Source organism: Phocoena phocoena, chromosome 3, assembly GCF_963924675.1.
Source record: "Phocoena phocoena chromosome 3, mPhoPho1.1, whole genome shotgun sequence".
Taxonomy (NCBI): domain Eukaryota; kingdom Metazoa; phylum Chordata; class Mammalia; order Artiodactyla; family Phocoenidae; genus Phocoena; species Phocoena phocoena.
The window spans coordinates 88771285-88794564 of NC_089221.1; the positions used below are offsets into that span (position 1 = coordinate 88771285).

A 23280-nucleotide genomic window follows, 5' to 3' on the forward strand; every position below is an offset into this window, starting at 1 on the left:
TAATTTCAGACATTAGTCTTGCTAATCTGTGACCAGGTACTGTTCACAGAGGAACAGCATGAGGCCCCTTCAGTAGGTACCTGCAGCTTCTCTCTGAGGCTTACCCCATAGGTCTGGAGCGCCCTGAGTCATTCAGGAAGAAAACAGCTAACCTAGGCATCCATTAGCTTTCTCTTCTCTCAATCTCCAAGCCATTTTTATGAGAAGAAACATTCCAAAATGTATATGTAACTCTGCCCCCCTACCCTCCCTCCTGAAGTCCCCAAATAAAGCCTCAAATACCCCTTCTAGTTGGTATTAACAATCTAATATTGTTATTAACAATCTAAAATGAATTAACAATTCATTGATATTAATCTAAATATTAATAAGTCTGATATTAACAGTCTAAAAATGAATCAATCAGATCACCCTTACTAGCAAGAAAGAAAAAAATCAGGATGCACGTTTGGGAAAAATACTATTTCTTCCACAATCTTCATTTCTGGCATTATACTTGATACTACGTAAGTGCAACAATCACCTATAATAATAAAAGAATGAACACTTTCCAGGTGAGAAAAATCTTAGAAAACTCAAACTTTTTAAAGAGCATGTAAGGATTCATACTCAAAATCCAAATCAGGAACTCTACAAAACACTGAATCAGGTCCCATTTGTTTTACTTAGTTTTACCTTTGTCCTACAAAAGCAGTTCCAAGAAGCAACAGCATTTGGTTTACAATGTACAAATCATACTCAATGTTAAGAGCTGGAAGTAAATGATGTAAAATTCTAGGTTAATGACTATGCTATAGGCAGTACATCAGATACCAATAAGAAATAGCACTCAGAAAGAAGGTCTTTATGAAGTTTTCCTTGATTTTAAGTAACATAGAACATGAAACTACATTATTATAAAATGCAAATTTTTCAAAAATGAAGTGTAAAAATTATATAACTTTGATTTATATATTAAAGCACTACTTTCTGATACAAAGAACTAATTCTGTTCTCTCAACCAGTTTCTTCCATCTATGAGTTGAAAAGCTTCAACTAACTGAAATGAAAATTTAAATAACAGTATCTAGTATATAGCTAACTTTATCAAAATTTATGATTTACTTTAATATTATGTACTTTGGGGTCACTTATACCTTCTCACATCAACAAAAAGCATGACCAAGATTTTTGAAAATTAAAAAATAAACAGACGTACTGACATGATAGTATGTTACTTGTTGCAGAGCACAGGCTCCCGACGCACAACCTCAGCGGCCATGGCTCACAGGCCCAGCCGCACCACAGGCATGTGGGATCTTCCTGGCCCGGGGCATGAACCCGTGTCCCCTAGCATCGGCAGGCAGACTCTCAACCACCGCGCCACCAGGGAAGCCCAGCATGTTACTTTTTACTTGTCAGTCAAAACCATCCAAGATATAACTTAAATTAACTGGTAACTAATAATCGGTAACTCAAGTAACTAGTTCACAGCAATTAACTTATTTAGTCAAATATTTTTCTTTACATTTGCCTCTGTGAATTGACATTATACATTACAGCACTGAGAAACATTTAAATTTTACTCTTTCTAGGGTCATGTATAAAACCTATTCTTTGGGCTTCCCTGGTGGCGCAGTGGTTGAGAGTTTGCCTGCCGATGCAGGGGACACGGGTGCGTGCCCCAGTCCAGGAAGATCCCACATGCTGCAGAGCGGCTGGGCCCATGAGCCGTGGCCGGTGAGCCTGCGCGTCCGGAGCCTGTGCTCCGCAACGGGAGAGGCCACAACAGTGAGAGGCCCACGTACCACCAAAAAAACTAAAACAAAAAAAAACCCTATTCTTTTATAATTAAGCACCTAGCCCTCTATCCTATTCTTGAGAATCACCACAGCCTTGTAGCTTCATTATTCCTAATTACCACATAGCTAGCTTCCTCTACCTCTCTAGTTATAGCTTTTCTAGATCCAAGACCAAAGTATGGCTAGAGAGTGTCTAAGGAATCATCAAGTCTAATTTAAATGTTATAGTATGTGCAATTCTCTGCTTTGTGCTTGATCCCCATTGTTACCAGACTTTCTAAGGGGAAATAAATATCAGTTCTATTCTCTTAGATGTGCTCTTGCATAAGAAACCCTGAATGACACAAAAAGGAATAGGTATTAGGATCTAACCAGGAAAACAGAAACCACCATAAGCATTTATCAAATTACACAAAGGGAATTTCATTAAGGAAAGTGGTTATTCTGATGAAGTAGAAGGTGAGAAGACAAACTGGAGAGACTAATGTAACCCACAGATTTAGCAGCAGCAGAAGGCCACAAACACCCTAAGGCTAGGGAGACAGAAAGAAGTCAGTGTTCATGGCCACAGGCCTGGTCTTCCAATACAAGCTGGAGCTGCAGGAGGTCTGTCCAGGGCTGGAACCAAGGAGATGAAGCTGTTGCCAGAAATGTTACCTGAGACAGACAGGGAGGTTGAGAAATACCAGACTGTCTCCCTCCCTATGCCTTCCTGCCTCCCACTAAATGCAGCCTGCAGGGGGAAGCCTCCTATGATATATAAGAGCATGCTTAGAGAGAAGAAAGGATGTGAGGGCTAACAGACCTAGGACCAGCACAAAGCAAAAGGAAAGAAAGGGGAAGGGGGAGCCAGATTCCAAAATGAAAAGAAGTAGTCAATCTAATGAGAGTTCATTATCACAACCCAGAAAAAGGAAGAACTGCCTGAGCATTCCCCACACCTTGTCTGAGAAACCCAGGGTGCTAATAAACTTTTTCTCCTTTGAGCTAGATGAAAGCTGTAAAAGTATCCTGAGGGCTTCCCTGGTGGCGAAATGGTTAAGAATCTGCCTGCCAATGCAGGGGACATGGGTTCGAGACCTGGTCCGGGAAGATCCCACGTGCCGCGGAGCAGCTAAGACCATGTTCCAAAACTACTGAGCCTGCGCTCTAGAGCCCACGAGCCACAACTACTGAGCCCGCGCGCCACAACTGCTGAAGCCCATGCGCCTAGAGTCCGTGCTCCACAACAAGAGAAGCCATCCCAATGAGAAGCCTGCGCACCTCAACAAAGAGTAGCCCCCGCTTGCCGCAACTAGAGGAAGCCCGCGCACGGCGACCAAGATCTAATACAGCCAAAAATAAATAAAATAAAATAAATTAATAAAAAAAAAAAAAATAAAAGTATCCTGAGCTGCTTTCTGCTTTCTCAGGCACAGGGGTATTGCTTCATTTTTAAAGATCAAAAATTGATAGCCAATTGCATGTTGAAAAGTACCTCTGGTCAAACATAATAACCAAGCATTTCCACTAATGAATATAACAGAGAAAGTTCCAGTGGGCACCTTTTTTCTTGGAAAAAAATGTTGATGGCCAATCATCCCACTGGGATACAATCAATTGAAAGGAAGTCTACTGTAGGGGAAGCAGCTATGTTCCTGACGGTTTTGTAAGTACACTGTGATCAACAGCTTTTGTGTGAATACCTGTGATACCTCTGGGCTGGAGAGCAAACATACGAAGAGCTCAACTGCCTTTAGTCAGTAGACGCTATTGGACTCTATTATTGGGCCAGTGTGCCAGGAGAAGAGGGAGCTCACAACCAAACTCTATTCCAAAAATTATTATGGAAAATAATGAGTAATATTATGTAGACCCAAATTCTGGTTAAATACTGAGGTTCCAAGATAAAATTTTAGAACACACCTCTGCTGTTACATAGATAACTTTTGACTAATAGAGAGTTACCATGGAAATGAATTCCCTGTTTTCAAAGAATGTGACTCCAATAATGATGCAACATAATTTTTCTTCCCCTCAGTATTCAGGAGCCCCTTAGGCCATCATTATAAACACTGCACAATGTTAAACAAAATTGTAAAGAAAAATCTGATAATTTGGATTCTCTATGGTTAATGATTGGCACAGTGTGGGCATGTACTGTGTTTGTGTATAAGTGAATATATAATATGTACATACGCAAGCATTTCCCTGTGGCTAACAGGACCTGCCCAGGGGCAGTGAAAATAGTGTTTAAATAAGACAGTTGAAAGTTGATAATAAAACACCATTAAATATTTTATAAATGTTCAAAACTATTAAGTGAATATAACTGTCAATGTTTTAATCAATTGAATATGTTTTCAAATTAATTGGACTCTAACTCTGTAATTCTCAGTAAATGTTTATTTTAAATTAATAAATGATAACTGAATCACTTTGCTGTACACCTGAAACAAACACATTGTAAATTAACTTTACTTTAATAAAAAAATTAATTAATAAATGAGATCTGCTTACTTTCTTTCCCTCAGTAGTGTATCTCCTCATTAAGTTTCATTATAACGTATTCTCATTAAGCCCCAGATCTGGTTTCTCTAATTCAGGTAGTCTATTCTGTCAATTTAGAGATGTGACCCCATCTGTGCCTGATATAACTATGCATTTATGTATAAACCACAAGATTGAATGAAGCAGATTCACACTGATCCTTAAATAAAATTTCTGTTACAACACAGTGTGAATGAATCTGAAAGCCAAAAAGAGCTTGAAAGCAGTGTCTCCTAATATCTTTCTTGGATAAAGACTGACCTCAAGTGTTAGAGACCAGATAAATAAAGTTGAAATCCTTTTTTACAAGAATACTGGCAACGAAAACCATAATTTACGAACAAGTGTGTGATAAAAATTCAAGGAGTGAACTGAGGATAACATAAGCAAAGTAATATTTAAAGTATAAAGCCAAGATCCAGGAAAAGCCCTTTCAAAAAAGATAGCCAGCTTTCCTCATTTTGTATTTATATATTTACAGTAGAGCCTGAAGCAACCATTTTATCAAAGGATAGATGCAACAAAGAAATTCATTTGTTCATTTTACTTTGTTAGGACTTTCACAAACTGAGTCATTTGAAAGATGAATTCATTTATTTTACTAGTGTCACACTGATACATCTTGCTGCTGTAGTTGCAGAAATGAAAATCCAGCACAAATATACATTACAACTAGAGTAGGAGTAATAGAGTTGTAAAATATAAAAAGAGTAGCCTCACTGAATAGATATTACTGACTTAACAGAATGAAAAAAAAATGTGATAAATTGCCACAGCTTACGTAGACACTGCCTATACTAATTTAGAAAAATAAAAATCAAAGTCACTAATTTGTGCAATAACAATAAGGTACAACATACCTCACACTGGTCAGAATGGCCATCATTAAGAAGTCTACAAAGAACAAATGTTGGAGAGGGTGTGGAGAAAAGGGGACCCTCCTACACTGTTGGTGGGAATGTAAATTAGTACAACCACTATGGAGAACAGTATAGAGGTTCCTTAAAAAACTAAAAGTAGAGGTGCCATATGATCCAGCAATCCCACTCTTGGGCATATATCTGGACAAAAATGTAATTCAAAAAGATACATGCATCCCTATGTTCATAGCAGCACTATTCACAATAGCCAAGACTTGGAAACAACCTAAATGTCCAACAACAGATGAATGGATAAAGAAGATGTGGTAATATAGATACAATGGAATATTACTCAGCCATAAAAAAGAATGAAATAATGCCATTTGCAGCAACATGGATGGACCTAGAGATTATCATACTAAGTAAGTCAGAAAGAGAAGGATAAATACCATATGATATCACATAGATGGAATCTAAAATATGACACAAATGAACTTCTATGAAACAGAAACAGAATCACAGACATAGAGAAGAGACTTGTGGTTGCCAAGGGGGAGGTGGGGTGGGGAAGGGCAGGATTGGGAGTTTGGGGTTCGCAGATGCAAACTATTATACATAGAATGGATCAACAACAAGGTCCTACTGTATAGCACACAGAACTATATTCAATATTGTTATAAACCATAATGGAAACGAATATTTACAAAAAAGAATGTATATATATATGTAAAACTGAATCACTTTGCTGTTCAGCAGAAATTAATGCAACAATGTAAATCCCCTATATTTCTATAAAAAAATGAAAAAATAAGGTACAAAAGTGTATTCCTCTGATTCAGTATATTGCTATGGTAGGAATTTTTTTAATGATTTTATTTAAAATATTATTTTAGTTGTTCAGTGTATTAAAGGGGAAAAAACAAAACCAAACCATGAAGAGCAGACAAACAGTTTTTAATCTTAACATTCAGCCTTGGCACTCAGGTAGAAAGAAGGGTCATAAAGTTTTTAACTAAGATTTATTTTCATGAAAATTATTTTTCATTTTTATTTTAATAAAAGAATATGAATGGATTAGGACTAAAGAGTTATAAGAAGCTTTTATACATAATGATGAATATTTTTCTAATTAACTTATTTATTTATATATATTATTTTTCAAATGCTGCTTTAGTATGTGCCAAGCACTCTTCCTCTAAAACCCAAGAGATAGGTAGATGTTATTACTATCCTCATTTTACAGATGAGAAAACTGAGGCTAAGAGATTAGGTGATTTGCCCTGGTCATACCATAGCAGTCATCCTATTAGCTTTGATGACAGCAGTAAGCAGTTTGCTCTCCGTTGTGAACTTCAAAGAAAAAATCTATTAATGGATCACACCAGGCCTAGAGAATCAGCGCCTAAATTCCCAACACTTGATTTTTGGCTCAACTCTTAACTCCCGGAAAGCTAAAAAGAACCAAAAGCACAGTCATCCTACAAATACCTCTTCAGAGTCCTCACTGGTCATACTCACTAGGGAATATTTCAGAGCTGAATGAACTTAAGAACACACACTTGCCACATCTTAAAATATCACTCAAGTACCTATAATTAATCAGAAACAAATGAAATGATAATCTACAACTTAACAGCTAAAACAACTCTAAAGTAGCAAAATAATATGTTCTGCCTTTAGAATAAGACATTCTAAACTGATCTGTTGTTTGGAAATTTGAAAGACAAGAAAGTTCATCTTTCATTTCTAGTCTCTGAATAAACATGAAAAGGAAGATGAAAATTGAGTTAGCTGCATGAATGAACATTCTTTCACTTACTTATGTTAAATTGAGTGAAAAAAATCAATTTTGTTTTTCTTCAGAAAATATTTCATATTTTCAGCCATAAGCACTTTTAAAATATGTGTTTTTAAAAAAGTTCTTTAATATGATATGGTCCAAGAAAATATCTGAACTTTGGGCGTTTTTTTAGCTGTTACCTTCAAAAAAAAACCCCTCTATTTAAAAACAAAAACAAACATACCCATATCTGACACATCCTAAGAATTCAGTTCATGTTTATAAACTGAAAAACTGAAGCAACAATAAGATCTAAGGTATCATCAGAATTAATATCATTAATTAAGATATTATCAGAATTATATCATTAATTAATAAACACAACTTTTAAATTTATCAACAATCTTAAGTTATGACAAATATAAATTTTTATATAGCATATAATGAAAATGAACATTTTGTCAAAAATTCTTCACCATCGTCCTTAATAGTCATATAAAATAGCATCTTCCTGACTACTGGTAGAAATCATTTGAACTGATCTAAGTCAATTCACAATGGATCTGTGGCATTAAACTCATGAACCCACAGCATTTCTGAGGTTTGCACTCCAACTATACGTAAAAATAATGTGTCACTTTGACATTTCAGATTCCATTGGCTTATCTGTTCAACTGATTTTAAATTAATATTATATATTAATGTATATGATTATTAATTATTATCCTGAGCATTTTCCATGGTATTATGCATTCTCAAAAAGCATGCTATTGAATAATATGATTTTATCGTGTTATATTAATAGCAACATTTTTAACTTTTTAACCCCTTAAAAGCTTTTTTATTATTATGGAAATTTTCAAATATAAGTAATGAGAATAATATAATGAACCGCCATGTCCTATAGCTCAGCTCAATTATCTATATTTTGCCATTTTTGTCTCCTTTAGTGGCCTATCCACTTTTTTTTCTTTTTATCCCTTTGTAATATTTTAATGCAAATCCCTAACATTGTGTCACTTCACTAGTAAATACTCAAGTATGTATCTCTTACTGATAAAGCTTTTAAAATATATCAGATATTTGGTAGAATTCACCAATGAAGCAATCTAGGCACAGAGTGTCATTGGAGGGAAGGGTTTTAACAACAGATGTAATTTCTTTAAGAGATATAGAGGTATTCAAGTAATCTATTTCTTCTTCAGTGAGCTTTGGAAGTTTGCATCTTTCAAATAAATTTTCCATTTCATCTAACTTGTTGAATTTAGAGGCAGAAAGATGTCCATAATATTCGCTTGTTATCCTTTTAATATCTGGAGACTCTGTAGCTATGTTACTCCTCTGAGTCATGGTATTGGCAATTTCTCTCTCTCTCTCTTTTAAGTAGTCTCAATAGAGATTTATCGAGTTTATCAAAGAACCAACCTTTAATTTCGTTAATTTTCTCTTTTTTTGTTTTCCATTTCATTGATATCCACTTTGATCTTTATAATTTCCTTTCCTCTGCTTACTTTGAGTTTAATTTGCTTTTCTTTTTTCAAGTTTCATAAGGCAGACGCTAAGGTCGTTGATTAGAGACCTTTTTTTTTTATACAGGTGTTTGGTGGTATTTAAAGTAAATACTTTAGTAGCATCACTAAATCTGATGTGTTGTGTTTTCATTCTCATTCAGTTCAAAATACTTTCTAATTTCTCTTTTGATTTCTTCTTTACTCATGGGTTATTTAGGACTGGATGAGCAAGGAAGGGAGAGCATACTCCAATCTCTGGGGTTTTCTATGCAAGTTCTCTCCACTCTGGTACTCTGTCCTCTGAATTCTGGCTATCCTGGTCTCCCTGGACTTTCGGTTCTGTCTCAACTCAGATAGTCTGCTGAGTTTTGCCTATGTTATCCCTCTCTGTGCTACAAGCTGGAAACTCTTCCAACATATTAGACGAAGGCAAGCATAGGGCTTCTCTTGTTTGTTTCTTAGATCTCAGGGATCACTGTCCTTGGTTGTCTGATATCCAGTGTCTTGAAGACCATTGTTTCATATATTTTGTCAGTTTTTCTAGGTTGTTTCAGGGAAGAGAGTAAATCTGGTCCCCACTACTCCATCTTAACTGGAAGAAGAAATCCAGTTCTGTTTTGTTTTTTTTATAGATCATTGTAAACTCATGACTTTTATACATTTGTTTTAATCCATTTCAGCCATTTTCCTTTTTGATGCTCAACGCATCCCAGCTTAGGCCAGTGAGAGGCACTTCATGTTGGCTTTTGGGTCCTTTGACATGTTCCTATTAGTCCTTAATGTGGCAAATGATATTTAGGCACTACAGTTTAGTCACTAGGGGTTAACTATACATTTGCTGAACTTGTTTTTGAAAAGTGGGAAAGAGAGCAAAAGTACAAGATAGAAATATTTTACATTTATAAATAGGTACATGGCAGTGAAAAGAACACACCTGTGTTGGAGGAAGCTCAATTCTGCCCGATACAAGTCATTAACATTCTCAACTGTTAGAGACCTCAAAAGTTCTTATCATTGCTTCTAAACCCGCTCTGGTAAAGCTGACTTTATCTTCTCAACCTGTGGGCATTCAGTCTTGGCTACTTCTGGACTCTCATTTACATAGTCACAGCAGCTTAGAAGGAAGGCCCCTTACTTCAATATTGCTTGATATTAGCAGAATCTATCTGAAGACTAAAGGTGTGTCATCAATAAATAGAGTCCAGCCAAGACGGAGAGCATCAAAGTAAAATTAAGTCCACGAGACCACAGTAATAGAATATCAATATTCTTCCATTTATTCCCAATCTTCTGTCTTCTTGCCCTTGATTTAACAATCTAAGATGTCACAAATCCCCAATTTTCCCTTCTAACTTACTAAAGACTTGACATTCCTTAGTTTCAGTGACAGCCACTCACAGTCCCGTCCAGGCCAATGACTCAAATTCAGAGATTTGTCTGGCTGTAAGAAATTCCAGAGATAGATCACCTAATACAGGCACATCTCTTCATAGGAGGAAACTAAGGCACAGGGATTTTATGGCACCTGCTTCTAGTAGCAAACTTAGAGCCAGAGACTTAGTAAAGTAATAACTTGGAGAGGTTTTCTAAATCATATAAAATTAAATGTATTTATACCAGTAACTCTCAACACTCTGTATCTCATATCTCCCTAATCATTTACCTAAGAATTACATACCACGTTGATAATAAATTATTTAGAGCTATATACCATGATTATAATAAGGGTAACACAACTTTCTAGGAACATTTATATATTTACAGACATTTTGTGAATGTAAATTATACTTTGTATAATGTCTTACTAGAAAAACACTGTCAGAATGCAAATATTTTAACAAAAAAGCTGTTATTTTATTAAAGCTTGAGTTCTACCCTTGGTTTTCAAGAGATAAGATAACCAAAATAGCTTCGCAAAAGTTATGCATGCTTAAAATGCTATCTTGCCTTTACCCGAATCCATGAAACTAAGCAATATTATGCTACAAACCAGTCTTCTCATCAAAACAAATACTGTGCTGAGCAAGAAAGATGCTCCTAAAATGCTGTGGACCAGCTTTGATATGAATCCAGTAGATTCTGACTGCTAACAGGCCAAAACACCAATCCTGGTATATAATCTTCACAATAATCTTCTCAGCAAATTAAGCCTTCCAAAGCTGACATTTGCTATCGCTACTATTTTGTCAAAGAAAATAATTCTGATCTTTTAAGTACCAGTGTACAATAATTTTTGGCCATCTCAAAATGCTCAGGGAAGCACTTACTGATCTAATAAGTCTTGTTTTGTCTTTAATGAGTACAATTTCAAGTGATCGTAAAAAGCCCACATACGGTCATTATAACCCTTGTTGTGCACAAGCTGTTCATCCAAAGGCATTTCTACTCTACACCATAAGCAGCATTAGATGTGACGAGAAAAATATTCATCTACCAAAATGTTCAGGCCAAGGTTATAGAAAATGAATAAAAAATTATGGTTACATATGGTCTTGGTTACACTGAGATGTTTTGATAGAGCAATAAGAGAGAATAACGTGCCTGTCCTCTCTGCTGGCTTTAGGTTCTGATCCTCAAAATATAATTAAAGCTGATCAGTCATTTAAGACACAGAACAACCACAGGCTCTGTTTCAGATACACTAGACTAGAACAGTGATTTGATTTTTTTTTTCCAAAGTTTGCTCTGATTTTCCAGCAATTTAGATATTGTAGCACCTATTTTAATAATAGTAGCTAAAGTTTACTTAGCACTTACTGTGGTTTTGATACTGAGGCAAGCATCTTGCATATATTACTTCAATTAATTCCCTGAAAAATAATTTGCTCACTTAGGTAATAAATGGCAGAGCCAAGATTCAAACAAGAGCTGACAACAGAGCCCAGACTCCTATCCACTGGGCCTTATTGCCATTGTTCTAGGTAACTCGTAAACATTTGCTCTTTTCCTAGGAAGAAAGAGAAACATTATATCCCGCTAAGCTGTAAGCTTGAAGAGACCTGACAAATTTCAGATAATACACAAGTAAATTTTATAGTAACCAGTTTTCTAAAGCATGTATATAAGAATTAGCTCCTAATTATTTTAGAACTCTGAAAAACAGCAGAGATGACACATTGAAAGGGAGAGATTACAAAGGAACTGGTATTTTCATTATTGCTAAAATATGAGATTTCATATATTTGGTATATAAGTAAACTCTCTGAACTATAAAGTTAATTTTTGACATACATTTGCTTCTCTTTTCACGTTACATACTCAGCTTAATCATATGCACTGACCATATTCACTTCTTAAAAGCCAAATGCTCAGAAGATCTAATGATATGTGACCAGTGAACACTTTCATCAAAATATCTTCTAACACAATACATTAACATCTCAATATGTTTTGTCATATATATCAGTTTCTTTAATGTATATATTTCATAGTCATTAGCAAATGAAAAAGCAAAAAAGTTTCTTATTTAAATGAATGTACCATTTCAGAAAGGATAGATTTTGTATTGTTGCCTGAAAGTGATTTTAATTTTACCAAACACTACTTACACTTCTATAATGGTTCTGAGTAGTCCTCATTCAAGTACGTATAACATTGCTAGGGCACTGATATGAATGATACTCGGAAAAACTAAGGAGACGTAGCCACGGTTCCTACCTTGGTTAGATGAATGACTCCTTTAGAAGTAACTGAACAACCCATGAAGCCAACGTACTGAAGTTCAGGACAGTGCTCAGCAAATGCTTTCACCGATTGATCTGTCACCTAGGGAAGAGACATGAAGAAAGTCAAGGTGGCATTACAGTGAGTGGATTTAAGGATTTGGCTACTGCAAATTCCCTCTGCCTTACCTTGCATCATTAATATTTTCCTTTCCAATGGATCATCTGAATCCATATACAGACACGCTGCAATATGTCCTGTGATTTTTTTTTTTAATTCTTCCTCAACCCCACATCCCTTTCTATCACCCCATGTTTGTTTACTTCTTCACAGAAAATGTCCCAGAGATGTCAACACTATCTACCTCCACTTCTTCGCATCTCTCTCAATAGATATGTACATATTTTATTGACATACACTTCACAAACTACAAAATTCACCCCTTCAAAAGGAACAGTTCACGTGGTTTTTAGCATATTCACAAGTTGTACAACCATCACCAATATCTAATTCCAGAACATGTTCCTTACCCCAAGAAGAAACACCATGCCCATTAGCAGTCACTCCCCTATTCCAACTCCAGCCTCCAGCCCCTGGCAACTTTCTGTCACTATGAATTTGCCTAGTCTGGACATCTTTTATAACTGAAATTGTACAATTGCTTCCTAAAGTGCAACAATGGTCTCTTTATAAAGTTTCTCCCTACAAGTGTTTCTTCCAAGAAATCTGGTTTTGTCCCTTACTGCTTCAAATTCCTCAGATTTGGATGGTGTGATGGTTAATTTTATGTGTCACCCTGACTACACCACGAGGCACCCAGATATTTGATTAAACATTATTCTGGGTATGTCTGAGGGTGTTTCTGGATGAGATTAACATTTAAAACAGTAGACTGTGTAAAGCAGATTGCTCTCCCCAAGGTGACCACTCAACCTTAGTCACATCCAATCCGTTGAAGGTCTGAATGGAACAAAAAGGTTGAGTGAAGGAAAATTTGCTCTCTCTCTCTCTCTCTCTTTCTCTCTCTCTGCCTTGTCTTCAAGTTGAGACACCAGTTTCCTACCTTTAGACTCAAACTTGGACTGGAACTTATATCATCGGCTCTCCTGGTTCCTATGCATTCACACTCAGACTAGAAGCACACCATCAGCTTTCCTTGGTCTCCAGATTGCCGATTTGGGGACTTCTCAGCCTCCATAGTTACATGAGCCAATTCCTTACAATAATCTCTTTTACAAACACACACACACACACACACACACACACACACCTCATACTAATTCCGATTCTCTGAAGAACCTTACCTAATGTTATACATATTAGAATCCCCTGAGGAGTTTAGTAAAATCTCAGAGCCAAAAGGGGTGTGGCCCAAGGATCTGTATTTTTAACAAGCCCCTAAGAGACTCTTAGGGATGTGAAAACTTGAGGCCCCAGAGCTGCAAAGAAGTTACACTGACAGCTTTTGGCATTTCTACATGGCCCTGCTTTAAACAAAGGGCAGATTGAAATTCCTTTTTTGTCTCCCTCAACCTCCAAAAACTTTCCATGTATAAAATTATCTTCTTATAATTGTGCTAACATTTTCTTCACTGTTCCACAAAGTTGTAGCTTATTAAAGAAGGTCCAAATATTCTCTATCATAGGCTTAATTTCAGATTCACTTTCTTCACAGTCAAGATGAAATCAACAAGTTAAACATCACTGTTAGTTTTTCAAATAGCAGTGACTTGCATCTCCTTTGCATTAAATTTAATATGGGTGACTCTTACTTTGTATCTTCCTTATCTATTCTGAATAGATATTGGAAAATAAACGTATGTGGGTAGCATTAATTCTGAAACAACCCAAGAATATTTTCCTAAAATAATGAAACCAACAGCATCCATGGTACGTCTGATAAAAGATTAATTCTGCCCTCAAAAGTAAAGTATGCTTCAGCAGATTAAGAGTAAGGGTGCCATTGATAAATTAAAAATGGGCCTTCCTGACACTCAGCTTTCTAAAAACATTATGTTAACAAAGAATACTTAAGGCACTAAAACTGCCTGAAGCTTTAGTGAAAACAAACTTCTATTAAAAAGTGGGGTGGGCGGGGAAGATGAGAGAGAACAAAGGTTAAATAACTATGGCCATTTGGTTAAATAACCCTGCCTAATCTCACTCTAACATCAGGCCTCTCCTAGGTCCACCTTCAAAAGGGGGAAGAGGAATTCAGATAAGGATTAAGGACACAAGAAAGCTCAAGTCCAAGGGGTTAGAGCTTTCAGAGAGAAGAAAAAAAGGTATTAAAATGTGCTTGGTGGGTCTTTCTCTTTCAGCTCAAGGAATCAGAATAAGAGAGCTCGGAGGAGCCTCCAGCATCAACAGAGTCCTATAAGCCAAACAAGACCAGAGTAAGTCCTTGGAGTATAGAAACACTCTTAGTAGGCTTAGATGTGTTTTAGGAGACTTAATAAAAGGCCTTAAACTTAAACAGTTGTGCAACCAACACCAGGATCCAGTTGTAGAACACTTGCATCGCACCACCCCCAAAATTCCCTTTATCCCTTATGCCCATATGTTCAATCACAGCTCCCACCGCTAGACAACCATGCTTTACACATCCATACCTGCCTTTTCTAGAAACTTCATATAGAGTTCTATCGTAAGTAGTCTTTTGTATCTAGCTTCTTTCACTAGTGTAATGTTTTTGAGATTCATCCTTGGTGTTACATGTATAAATAGTTGGCTCATTTTATTTCTGAGTAGAATTGCACTGTAGGGCTATACTACATTTTGTTTATCTGTTTACTGGTTGATAAACATTTTAATTGTTTCCAGTTTGGAGCTTTGATAAATAATGCTTCTGTGATCATTCACATACAAGTCTTGGTATGGGCATTACGTTTCATTTCTCTTGTGTAAATATCTAGGAGTGGAATTACTAGTCATGTGATAAGTATAAGCTTAATTTTTCACACATTTTCAAAATCGGGTTGTTTTCTTCTTAAGTTGTAAGAGTTCTTTATATAACTTGAATACAAGTCCTTTATCAGATTCTTGTTTCACAAATATTCTCTTCCATTCTGTGCCTTGTCTTTTCATTTCCTTAACGGTGGTCTTAGCTCTAACATTTAGGTCTATGGTGCTCTTGGAGTTGATTTTTGTGAATAGTGTGAAGTAAGGTGAAAGGTTCATTTTTTTTTTTTTTTGCATATGAATTGCCCCAGTGCTATTTGTTGCAAAGACACCTGTAACGGTTTGATTTTGAAGGATCTTACTTACTCACAGACTGTGGGAAAAGCAGGCAGAAGAAAAGAATTCGTATGCAAAGAGAAATGTGGCTCAGGATTTGGAAAGTGGTATCGGAAAATCAGGGGGGAATGAGATCAGCTTGCAAAGCAGATTTTGATCTTTTAGTCAAAGCTGTGATGGAGATAAAGAGGATGAACCTCAGATTCAATAGGGTCATCTCTTCATATGACAGACGTAGAGAAGACCGTCTCCTTAAGCTGGCATTCTAAAAGCCAGCCTATACTTTTATAGCGGCATGAAAAGCATGCAAGTGCATTTAGTGTTACAAGGTGGAAAAGCCCTGGTGATAGGGAATGTCTATTGTGCCTTCAGAGTCACAAGAACCATGAAAAGCCTCAATAATATAAACACACACAAAGATTCCTGTAGAGCTTCCATTTGTGAACCTTAAGGGGGCCTTCTCTAGTTGCTAAACCCTAAGCAAATGAAAACCAGAAACACAGGGGGCAGAGGGAAAAGGAAAATGTTAGTTCTCATAAGCTCTTGAAAGCTGCACTCAGAAATCCTTTGAGGGTGGTTTCTTGGGAGATCAAATGTGGCTACAAGAGAGAAACCTCTCCAGGAGGTAGAAACAATAGGCCTAGAAAATTCTAAAACGGGGCAAATGTAATAGCCACTGTGTTTGAAGTGTTCATACATGACTAAACTATTCTGGGCTAGAAGAAAGAGAAAGAACAGAAGGTGAGCAGTACAGGGTCACTAATTTTGCTTGGAGAGTTATTGTTTACAAAATTTTTTTTGAATTGTTGAATCTAGGGATTCAGTCTCTGGACACAGCTCACTCTGTTGAGGTTTGGGGTACTAGTAGCTAAAGAGTTTAAGAGAGAGTAGATAATAAAATGGCTATATTTACTAAGGCCTTACTGTGTGCCAAGCTAAGTCCTCTCTATGCATCACAGGAGATGCTCATAATAGCCTCAAGAGGCAACATTCTCCCCATTTAACAGGTGACTAAAATAAGCCTATTAGAGATTGACTTCCCCAAAATCAAATCACTAGCAGGTGGCAAAGTGGGGCTTTAAACTTTGGTCTTTTAGGTTTTGAAACCCATGCCCTTTAACTTATACACACTAGGTTGTGATTCATTTCATGGTGCTAATTCCACTCAAAAGCAAATTTAAGGCCCTCCCTTTAGCCCCAGAGAAGTAAAGTGAAAAGGATCAAGGCACAGTAGGTCTAACTTATTAAACAATTTTCTGAAGAGAAGTGCTTCCCTTGATTACTTTTTTCATCTCCTATAGGTAGACCAGGTGTGCTGCCAATGCCGTGATAGTCCTGTATATCCTGAGAACCCTCCCAAAAGAGGAAAGCATAGGAGAGGACTGGAGTAGTCTAATTCAGAAGTGTTGAAGAAGCTGGATTAACGGTAGTGAATTATAAAACCACGTTAAGTAGAACCTGATAATCCAGGAAAGCGCTTTCACCTAAAAAGGATTAAAATTAAAGAATAAGAAAATAAGGATGGGAGAAGCTTTTACAAAAATTTCAGGATTCTAAATAAAGAGATGCAATTTATTCTTATTTTAAGACAAAGTTTTCTTGGAACATGGGAGGAGAGATCTATCTTTATCAGAGTAAGACTGAGTCAATGAAAAGGGTTTTGTAATCTGCACTGAAAGATTAACTTTTGGAAATGATGCTAGCATATCTGGGGAGGAAAGGAATTTGTAGTATTAACTCTAAAAAGGTAGAGCAATCTTTGGACATTTTTATACTGCTGGCATCAAAGAATTGTTCTGTGTAATCCTACATGAGTGTCCTAAATAATATAAAAGTATTTAGTGACCTTGTTCAGAAAAAAAAAGTTTTCTCTAGACTTCACCCCAAACTTACTAATTCAGGACCCAGAAATATATACTTTTTTTTTTTTTTTGCTGTAGACAGGCCTCTCACTCTTGTGGCCTCTCCCGTTGTGGGACACAGGCTCCGGATGCGCAGGCTCAGCAGCCATGGCTCACGGGCCCAGCCGCTCCGCAGCATGTGGGATCTTCCCAGACCAGGGCACGAACCGGTGTCCCCTGCATCGGCAGGCGGACTCTCAACCACTGCGCCACCAGGGAAGCCCCAGAAATATATACTTTTAATAAGTTCTCTTAAAGAGTCTTATGAAATCAATCCAGAAACAGTCCCATAACTAAATCTAACATTCACAACTAACTAGACCCTCCAAATATTAGTACTGAAGATGACCCTGGGTATACATGGGGCTATCTCTTTGCCATCTGTACTGATACCACAGACCACCATGGTCCAAGACATGTCCTCCTTCTCCTGGACATTTTCAATAGCTTGCACACTGGACCTCTTTCTGCCACTCTTGAGCCCGCAAATCTGTTCTCCACCCATCAAGCCACAGTGATCTTTTTAAGTGTGAATCTGATCGTGTCAGTCTGCCATTCAAAATGCTCCAATGGTACCAATTACACCAAGAATAAAATCCCAACTCCTCTATAACCTACCAGGCCCTGCGTAATCTGACTCCTCCCTAACTCTTCCACCTGTTTTCATCACCCCACCACCCCCTACCCTTGCTCACTAAGTGGTGGTCTCCCCACCTATCCCATTCACTGCACTAAGCTCAGTGCTTGGCACAGGGCCTGGCACACAACAGGGGCTCCAAAATGAAAAGGAGTGAACGAATGAAGTCCTGTCTTGATGCATGTTAATGCCTTGTTTCGATGTTGATGCATGCTAATGCCTTGTTTTCGATGTTGTGTGTGTGTGTGGTACGCGGGCCTCTCCCATTGCGGAGCACAGGCTCCGGACGCGCAGGATCAGTGGCCATGGCTCACAGGCCCAGCCACTCTGCGGCATGTGGGATCTTCCCAGACCGGGGCACGAACCCGTGTCCCCTGCATCAGCAGGCGGACTCTCAACCACTGCGCCACCAGGGAAGCCCAACAAGTCCTTTTTAATGCTAAGAAAATTTGATCTGTTGATCTTATTGGTTCCAAGTGCCACAAAGAAGCCATGGCTAAGAATGGGATATACAGCTTTCAAAGAAAGAAACAGCAGCACTTTGATTCTGGAGTGAACTGGAAAACGAATGGGAGGAAATTAGCAGGGTGACTACCTAATCTCACTTAGGACTTTAGGACCAATTCAAGGCCTTCTTTCCACCACCAAGGACAAAGAGCAACAGGGATCAAGGACATAGTGAGTCTACTTCCTAAAGAATTTTCCAGGAAGAATGCTAACCTCATTACTGAGCTTTATAACTGAAGGGCAAAAACATTTCCATGTGTTCCAGTTCAGCAAAATTCATCAGACTAGAAGAGTCGTATGTTTCTGGGCAGAAGTCAGCTGGAGTAGAGTTTGGTTGTCTAAGTATCCCCTATTGGTTTAGGAAAGCAGAAGAGAAGTGACCCCAGTTGTCAATGGCTAGAATCAGCAATACCTTCAAAACTGAAGAAAGCACATTTATAGTAAAGGGCTTATTTCACTCAGAGTTGCTCGGTCTCTTAAATCCCTTTAGTTCAACAAACATTTGAGTACCTACGATATGCACGATGCTTCATGTCAAGTACTAGTGCAGTATGAAGATGAGGTACAGAGAGCAGAGAGGAGACAGGTTGGGATATGAACAAGTATAGCTGCCACGACTACTAGCGAGATCCCTGGGAATATTTTAGCCTGTGTACTGCATCCCAGTCTAGTTTAGTTCAGTTTCCCAGGACCTTCTGACTAGATCTGAAACCAAGTTTGAAGAGGTGACTAGACTATGGAGGGTTGAAAGCCTGGCAGAATGGTTATGACTTGATATGGGAGGGAGGGAGGGAGGTAATCTATTTTATTGGTAACATGAGTAATATAGGGATTAAAAAACTGTAAGGTCTCCTTGAGTTCCGGCAGGCACATAATTGATGGAGCCATTCATTGAAGACTCTAACGGAAGGGTGATAAAGGGTAAGTTGTACTTCAAAACCCAGCAGGTGTACCCAGGACAAGCTACAGGGGTATTCTGGCCTCAGAGAGGCTGCCAGTGGACTATGGCTGCAGCAGGTCCCCGCCCCCACGTGAACAGCAGCATACCACACAGATGGGTACCTCAGTGAGGCCTAGGCACGTGCCAGAGTCAGAAAGCATCCACGTCTAACAACAAAGAAGTACTATGTGAAGTACTGTGATGATAAAAGTCCCAAATGAAGAAATTTTACTTAGATACCAAGTAACCATACATTATACTTGTAGGAGCTTTAAAATGGAACACAAAATTTCTCCATTGCTTTAGTGGAGTCTTCAAACTCTATGAAAAAATTCTTTTTCATTTTCACCTTCCTTTGTTTTTCTGTATTATTTTTCACAGGGTGTAGTGTACACTTACAATTAATGCACTAGAAAGTCCCCTCCTTTGAAGTAGTATAACAAAAACACAAAACAAATTGGTACTGATCATATCAAAGGAAATAGCTAAATATGGAGACAAAACACTTGGTACAGATTCACTTTATAAATCATTTCATTAAGACCTTTTCACTATGCTCTTTATGTAATAAAATTTTCATATCGTTAGTAAATTTTAGAAAGAAATCTAAAATAATGTTATATAAACAGAAATAGTTTTCTTTTAAACTATGGTCAGACAACAATATTTACTGAGCAAATACTATGTGCCAAGTACTGTGTTACATACAATGATTAAGACAGGCTGCCCTTACAATCTAGTGAGAAGAGTAAATGTTAAACATTTATTACAAGTGTGATAAAGAAGATGTGGCACATATGTACAATGGAACATTACTCAGCCATAAAAAGGAACAAAATTAAGTGATTTGTAATGAGGTGGATGGACCTAGAGTCTGTCACACAGAGTGAAGTCAGAAAGAGAAAAACAAATACCGTATGCTAACGCACATATATGGAATCTAAAAAAACGGTACTGATGAACCTAGTGGCAGAGCAGGAATAAAGACGCAGACGTAGAGGACAGACTTGAGGATATGGTGGGGTTAGGGGAGGAGGGAGAGGAAGATGGAATGAAGTGAGAGAGTAGCACTGACATATATACACCACCAAATTTAAAATGGATAGCTAATGGGAAGCTGCTGTATAGCACAGGGAGATCAGCTCGATGCTTTGTGACAATCTGGAGGGGCAGGATAAGGAGGGTGGGTGGGAGGGAGGCTCAAGAGGGAGGGGATATGGGATATATGTATACATATAGCTGATTCACTTTGTTGTACAGCAGAAACTAACACAAGATTGTAAAGCAATTATATTCCAATAAAGATATAAGAAAAAACATTTATTATAGGTGTGATCACTAATATAATCATTTGCAGTAGTCAGTGAATTATTACTTTCTATATATATGCCATAATTACATAGTACATGTAGAAAGAAGACAAAAATATAACTAAAAATTATACTCAATTATTACAAATAAGATTTTTCTCAAACATTTTAAGCTATTGTATGCCTGATATCATTATACACCTGATATCATTTCAGTAGCAAGCTAGAATATGTATTGCTTTTATATATCATGAGAAAAATAAGGATTATTTAAGAACTCATATTTACTAATACAACTTTGACTTTTAATTAGCATGATACAACTATTCCATTAAGCAAATCAGAAGCACAAAACAGTAAAATGTTTTACCCTTTTATTATGAAAAATTCCAAAAATATAAAAAAGTAGAAAAAACAATACATAAAACTCCATTCACCAATCACCTAGCTTCAACAGTTACTAACTCATGGCCAACCTTATTTCATTAATAGCCCCATCCACTTCTAAAACATCACATTTATCAGTAAATATTTCAGTATATCTCTAACAATAGGCTCTTTAAAAAATCAGAGCCATAATACCCTTATCATTCCAGCAAAAATGTTCATGTGAGACTTAATATGAAAAATGAACTATGTATAGTTTTATAAAGATAACAATCCAACACGGTAATTTAAAAATCTCATTAAAAATTTACCACAATTTTATAAAAACTGACCTTTTGTCAACAAAGGGCATTGAGATTCATAACTAATCATTTTCTAAAAGTCTAAAATTCCATTAGTGTCCAATGAGGATCTGATCATTTGATTGCTTATTTGACCTTGCCTGATTTTTGCTCATCCCGTCTTGCTTAATGTTAGTCTGCGTTTGGAAAAGTCAGATTGGCTGATAAAAAGAGATTTATAAGTTATGCATTAAAGTATTGTGAAAGGGAAAGACATTGGTCCAGAACTAATGGCATAGATATTTGTCCCTATTAAAAAGATCTATGGTAAGTTAGGTATGACTCAACCACTTTCCTTTAATATTTTGACCAAGTTTCTTTGACGAATACTGCTTTATTTTATTGAAATAATATTTGGGTAATGTAAATGAAACAGAACAATTAGTCTATTCTGCATCTGCTCATCCTTTAATTAATGAAAGGAGTAATCTAAGAAGAAATCTACTAACCTAACAGCCATAGTTGTATTCAGCAATAATATTTACAAAGCATTTTCTAGTACACATATACATCTGTCCACTCACCCAGTTAGATAAACGGGCAGGTGTAATTTCCATTTTACAAATGGAAGAAACAGAGAAGTTAAAGTAATCTATACAGGGTTACATAGGAGCCCAGTACTCTTTTCATTAGAACATAATAATATACTTAAAGTACAACCAAAGAATCTATATGAGCACTAAATTTGAGACCTTAAACATAATTGATAATAAAGTAGTTGCTTCATAAAAATACAATTAATTCTTTGGTCACACCACAGAAAATATGTTTTAATTCTCTGAAAATAAAGCCTCTTCCATTCTGTCAAGCTTTATTTCATTCCTAAATAAAACTTTTAAATTAAGAGATATGGTTAGTTTGAGGATTCATTTCAAAGAGTATAAGGAGAAAATCATAAGAATATGACTGAAGGCTACATTAAATCCACCAGACAGATCACTTACCAAAATTTGATTGTGTGGATGTATCATGAGTTATGTAAGAAAACAGGAAAAAACAGAAGTAGGAAACACAACTTGAACTCTGAATCATCTATGATTGAGGTTTCATCGCAAAGGGTGAAATGAACTTAAGTCCCAGAAGGCTAACACACAAAAAACAGGGGAAGCACTCTGAATAGCAGAAGAGCTAGTTAGTATTTCGAAAGGCACGCTAAGATTCACAAAGCAAGGGAAAAGCCACCATTATAAGGTAACTTAGACTTCCAAACCATCTGGGTTCTCTCCTTTTCTATATAATTGGGCATTCTCTGCTTCCTTCCCCAACCTCTGCCTGAATATCTCTTCCTCTCCAGGACATTTGCTGTCCTCTCCCCTTTCCTGTGTTTCCATCTGTCACATTACCTCCTTTCTCTGGTTCTTCCCTTTCCTTTTCCTCATGTTTCTTCTGAATCTTTTATGCCCACTGTCACACCTTTCTTAACTGGCTGGTCATAATATGGAATGAAAGCATTTTAAATATAATTATTGTACTAATTTCAAATCAGTGATATTATACTTTTTATTTATCTCAAAAAGAAATGTAAGATTATCTGACTGCATGAAATCACTGAACTCAGCCTGGGTTGCAATCCAGCTCCACATCTTACTAGCTTACTACCTTAAAGAAGTTATCTGTTTTCCAAAAAGTGTGAAAATGAGATAGAAACCTAATGGGGTTCTTGTGAGCATTCCAAGAGAAATTCCCATGTGCTGGACACATACCATACAAAGTGCTTAATAAAGATTAGTCACTACTCAATGTATACACTTCCTTTCCCCAGTTCCATGGAGCTGTCACTTCAAACATTATTGTACAAAATTAACTTTTATTCCTATCATTATACTTGATAGAATATAAAGCAGCATTTAATGATAGTGTCTGTTATGATATGTCCCACCTACCTACCACTGGGCC

General features: G+C 36.9%; 1 protein-coding gene across 1 annotated transcript in view; it reads right to left on the reverse strand.

Moving 5' to 3' along the window:
* FBXL17 (F-box and leucine rich repeat protein 17) overlaps positions 1 to 23280 on the reverse strand; it is a 477493-nt gene that overhangs the window by 322594 nt on the left and 131619 nt on the right. Inside the window, exon 5 of the mRNA XM_065875233.1 lies at positions 12119 to 12226. Within this exon, the coding sequence (XP_065731305.1) occupies positions 12119 to 12226 (108 nt within the window). The remainder of the gene's footprint in view (positions 1 to 12118; positions 12227 to 23280) is intronic.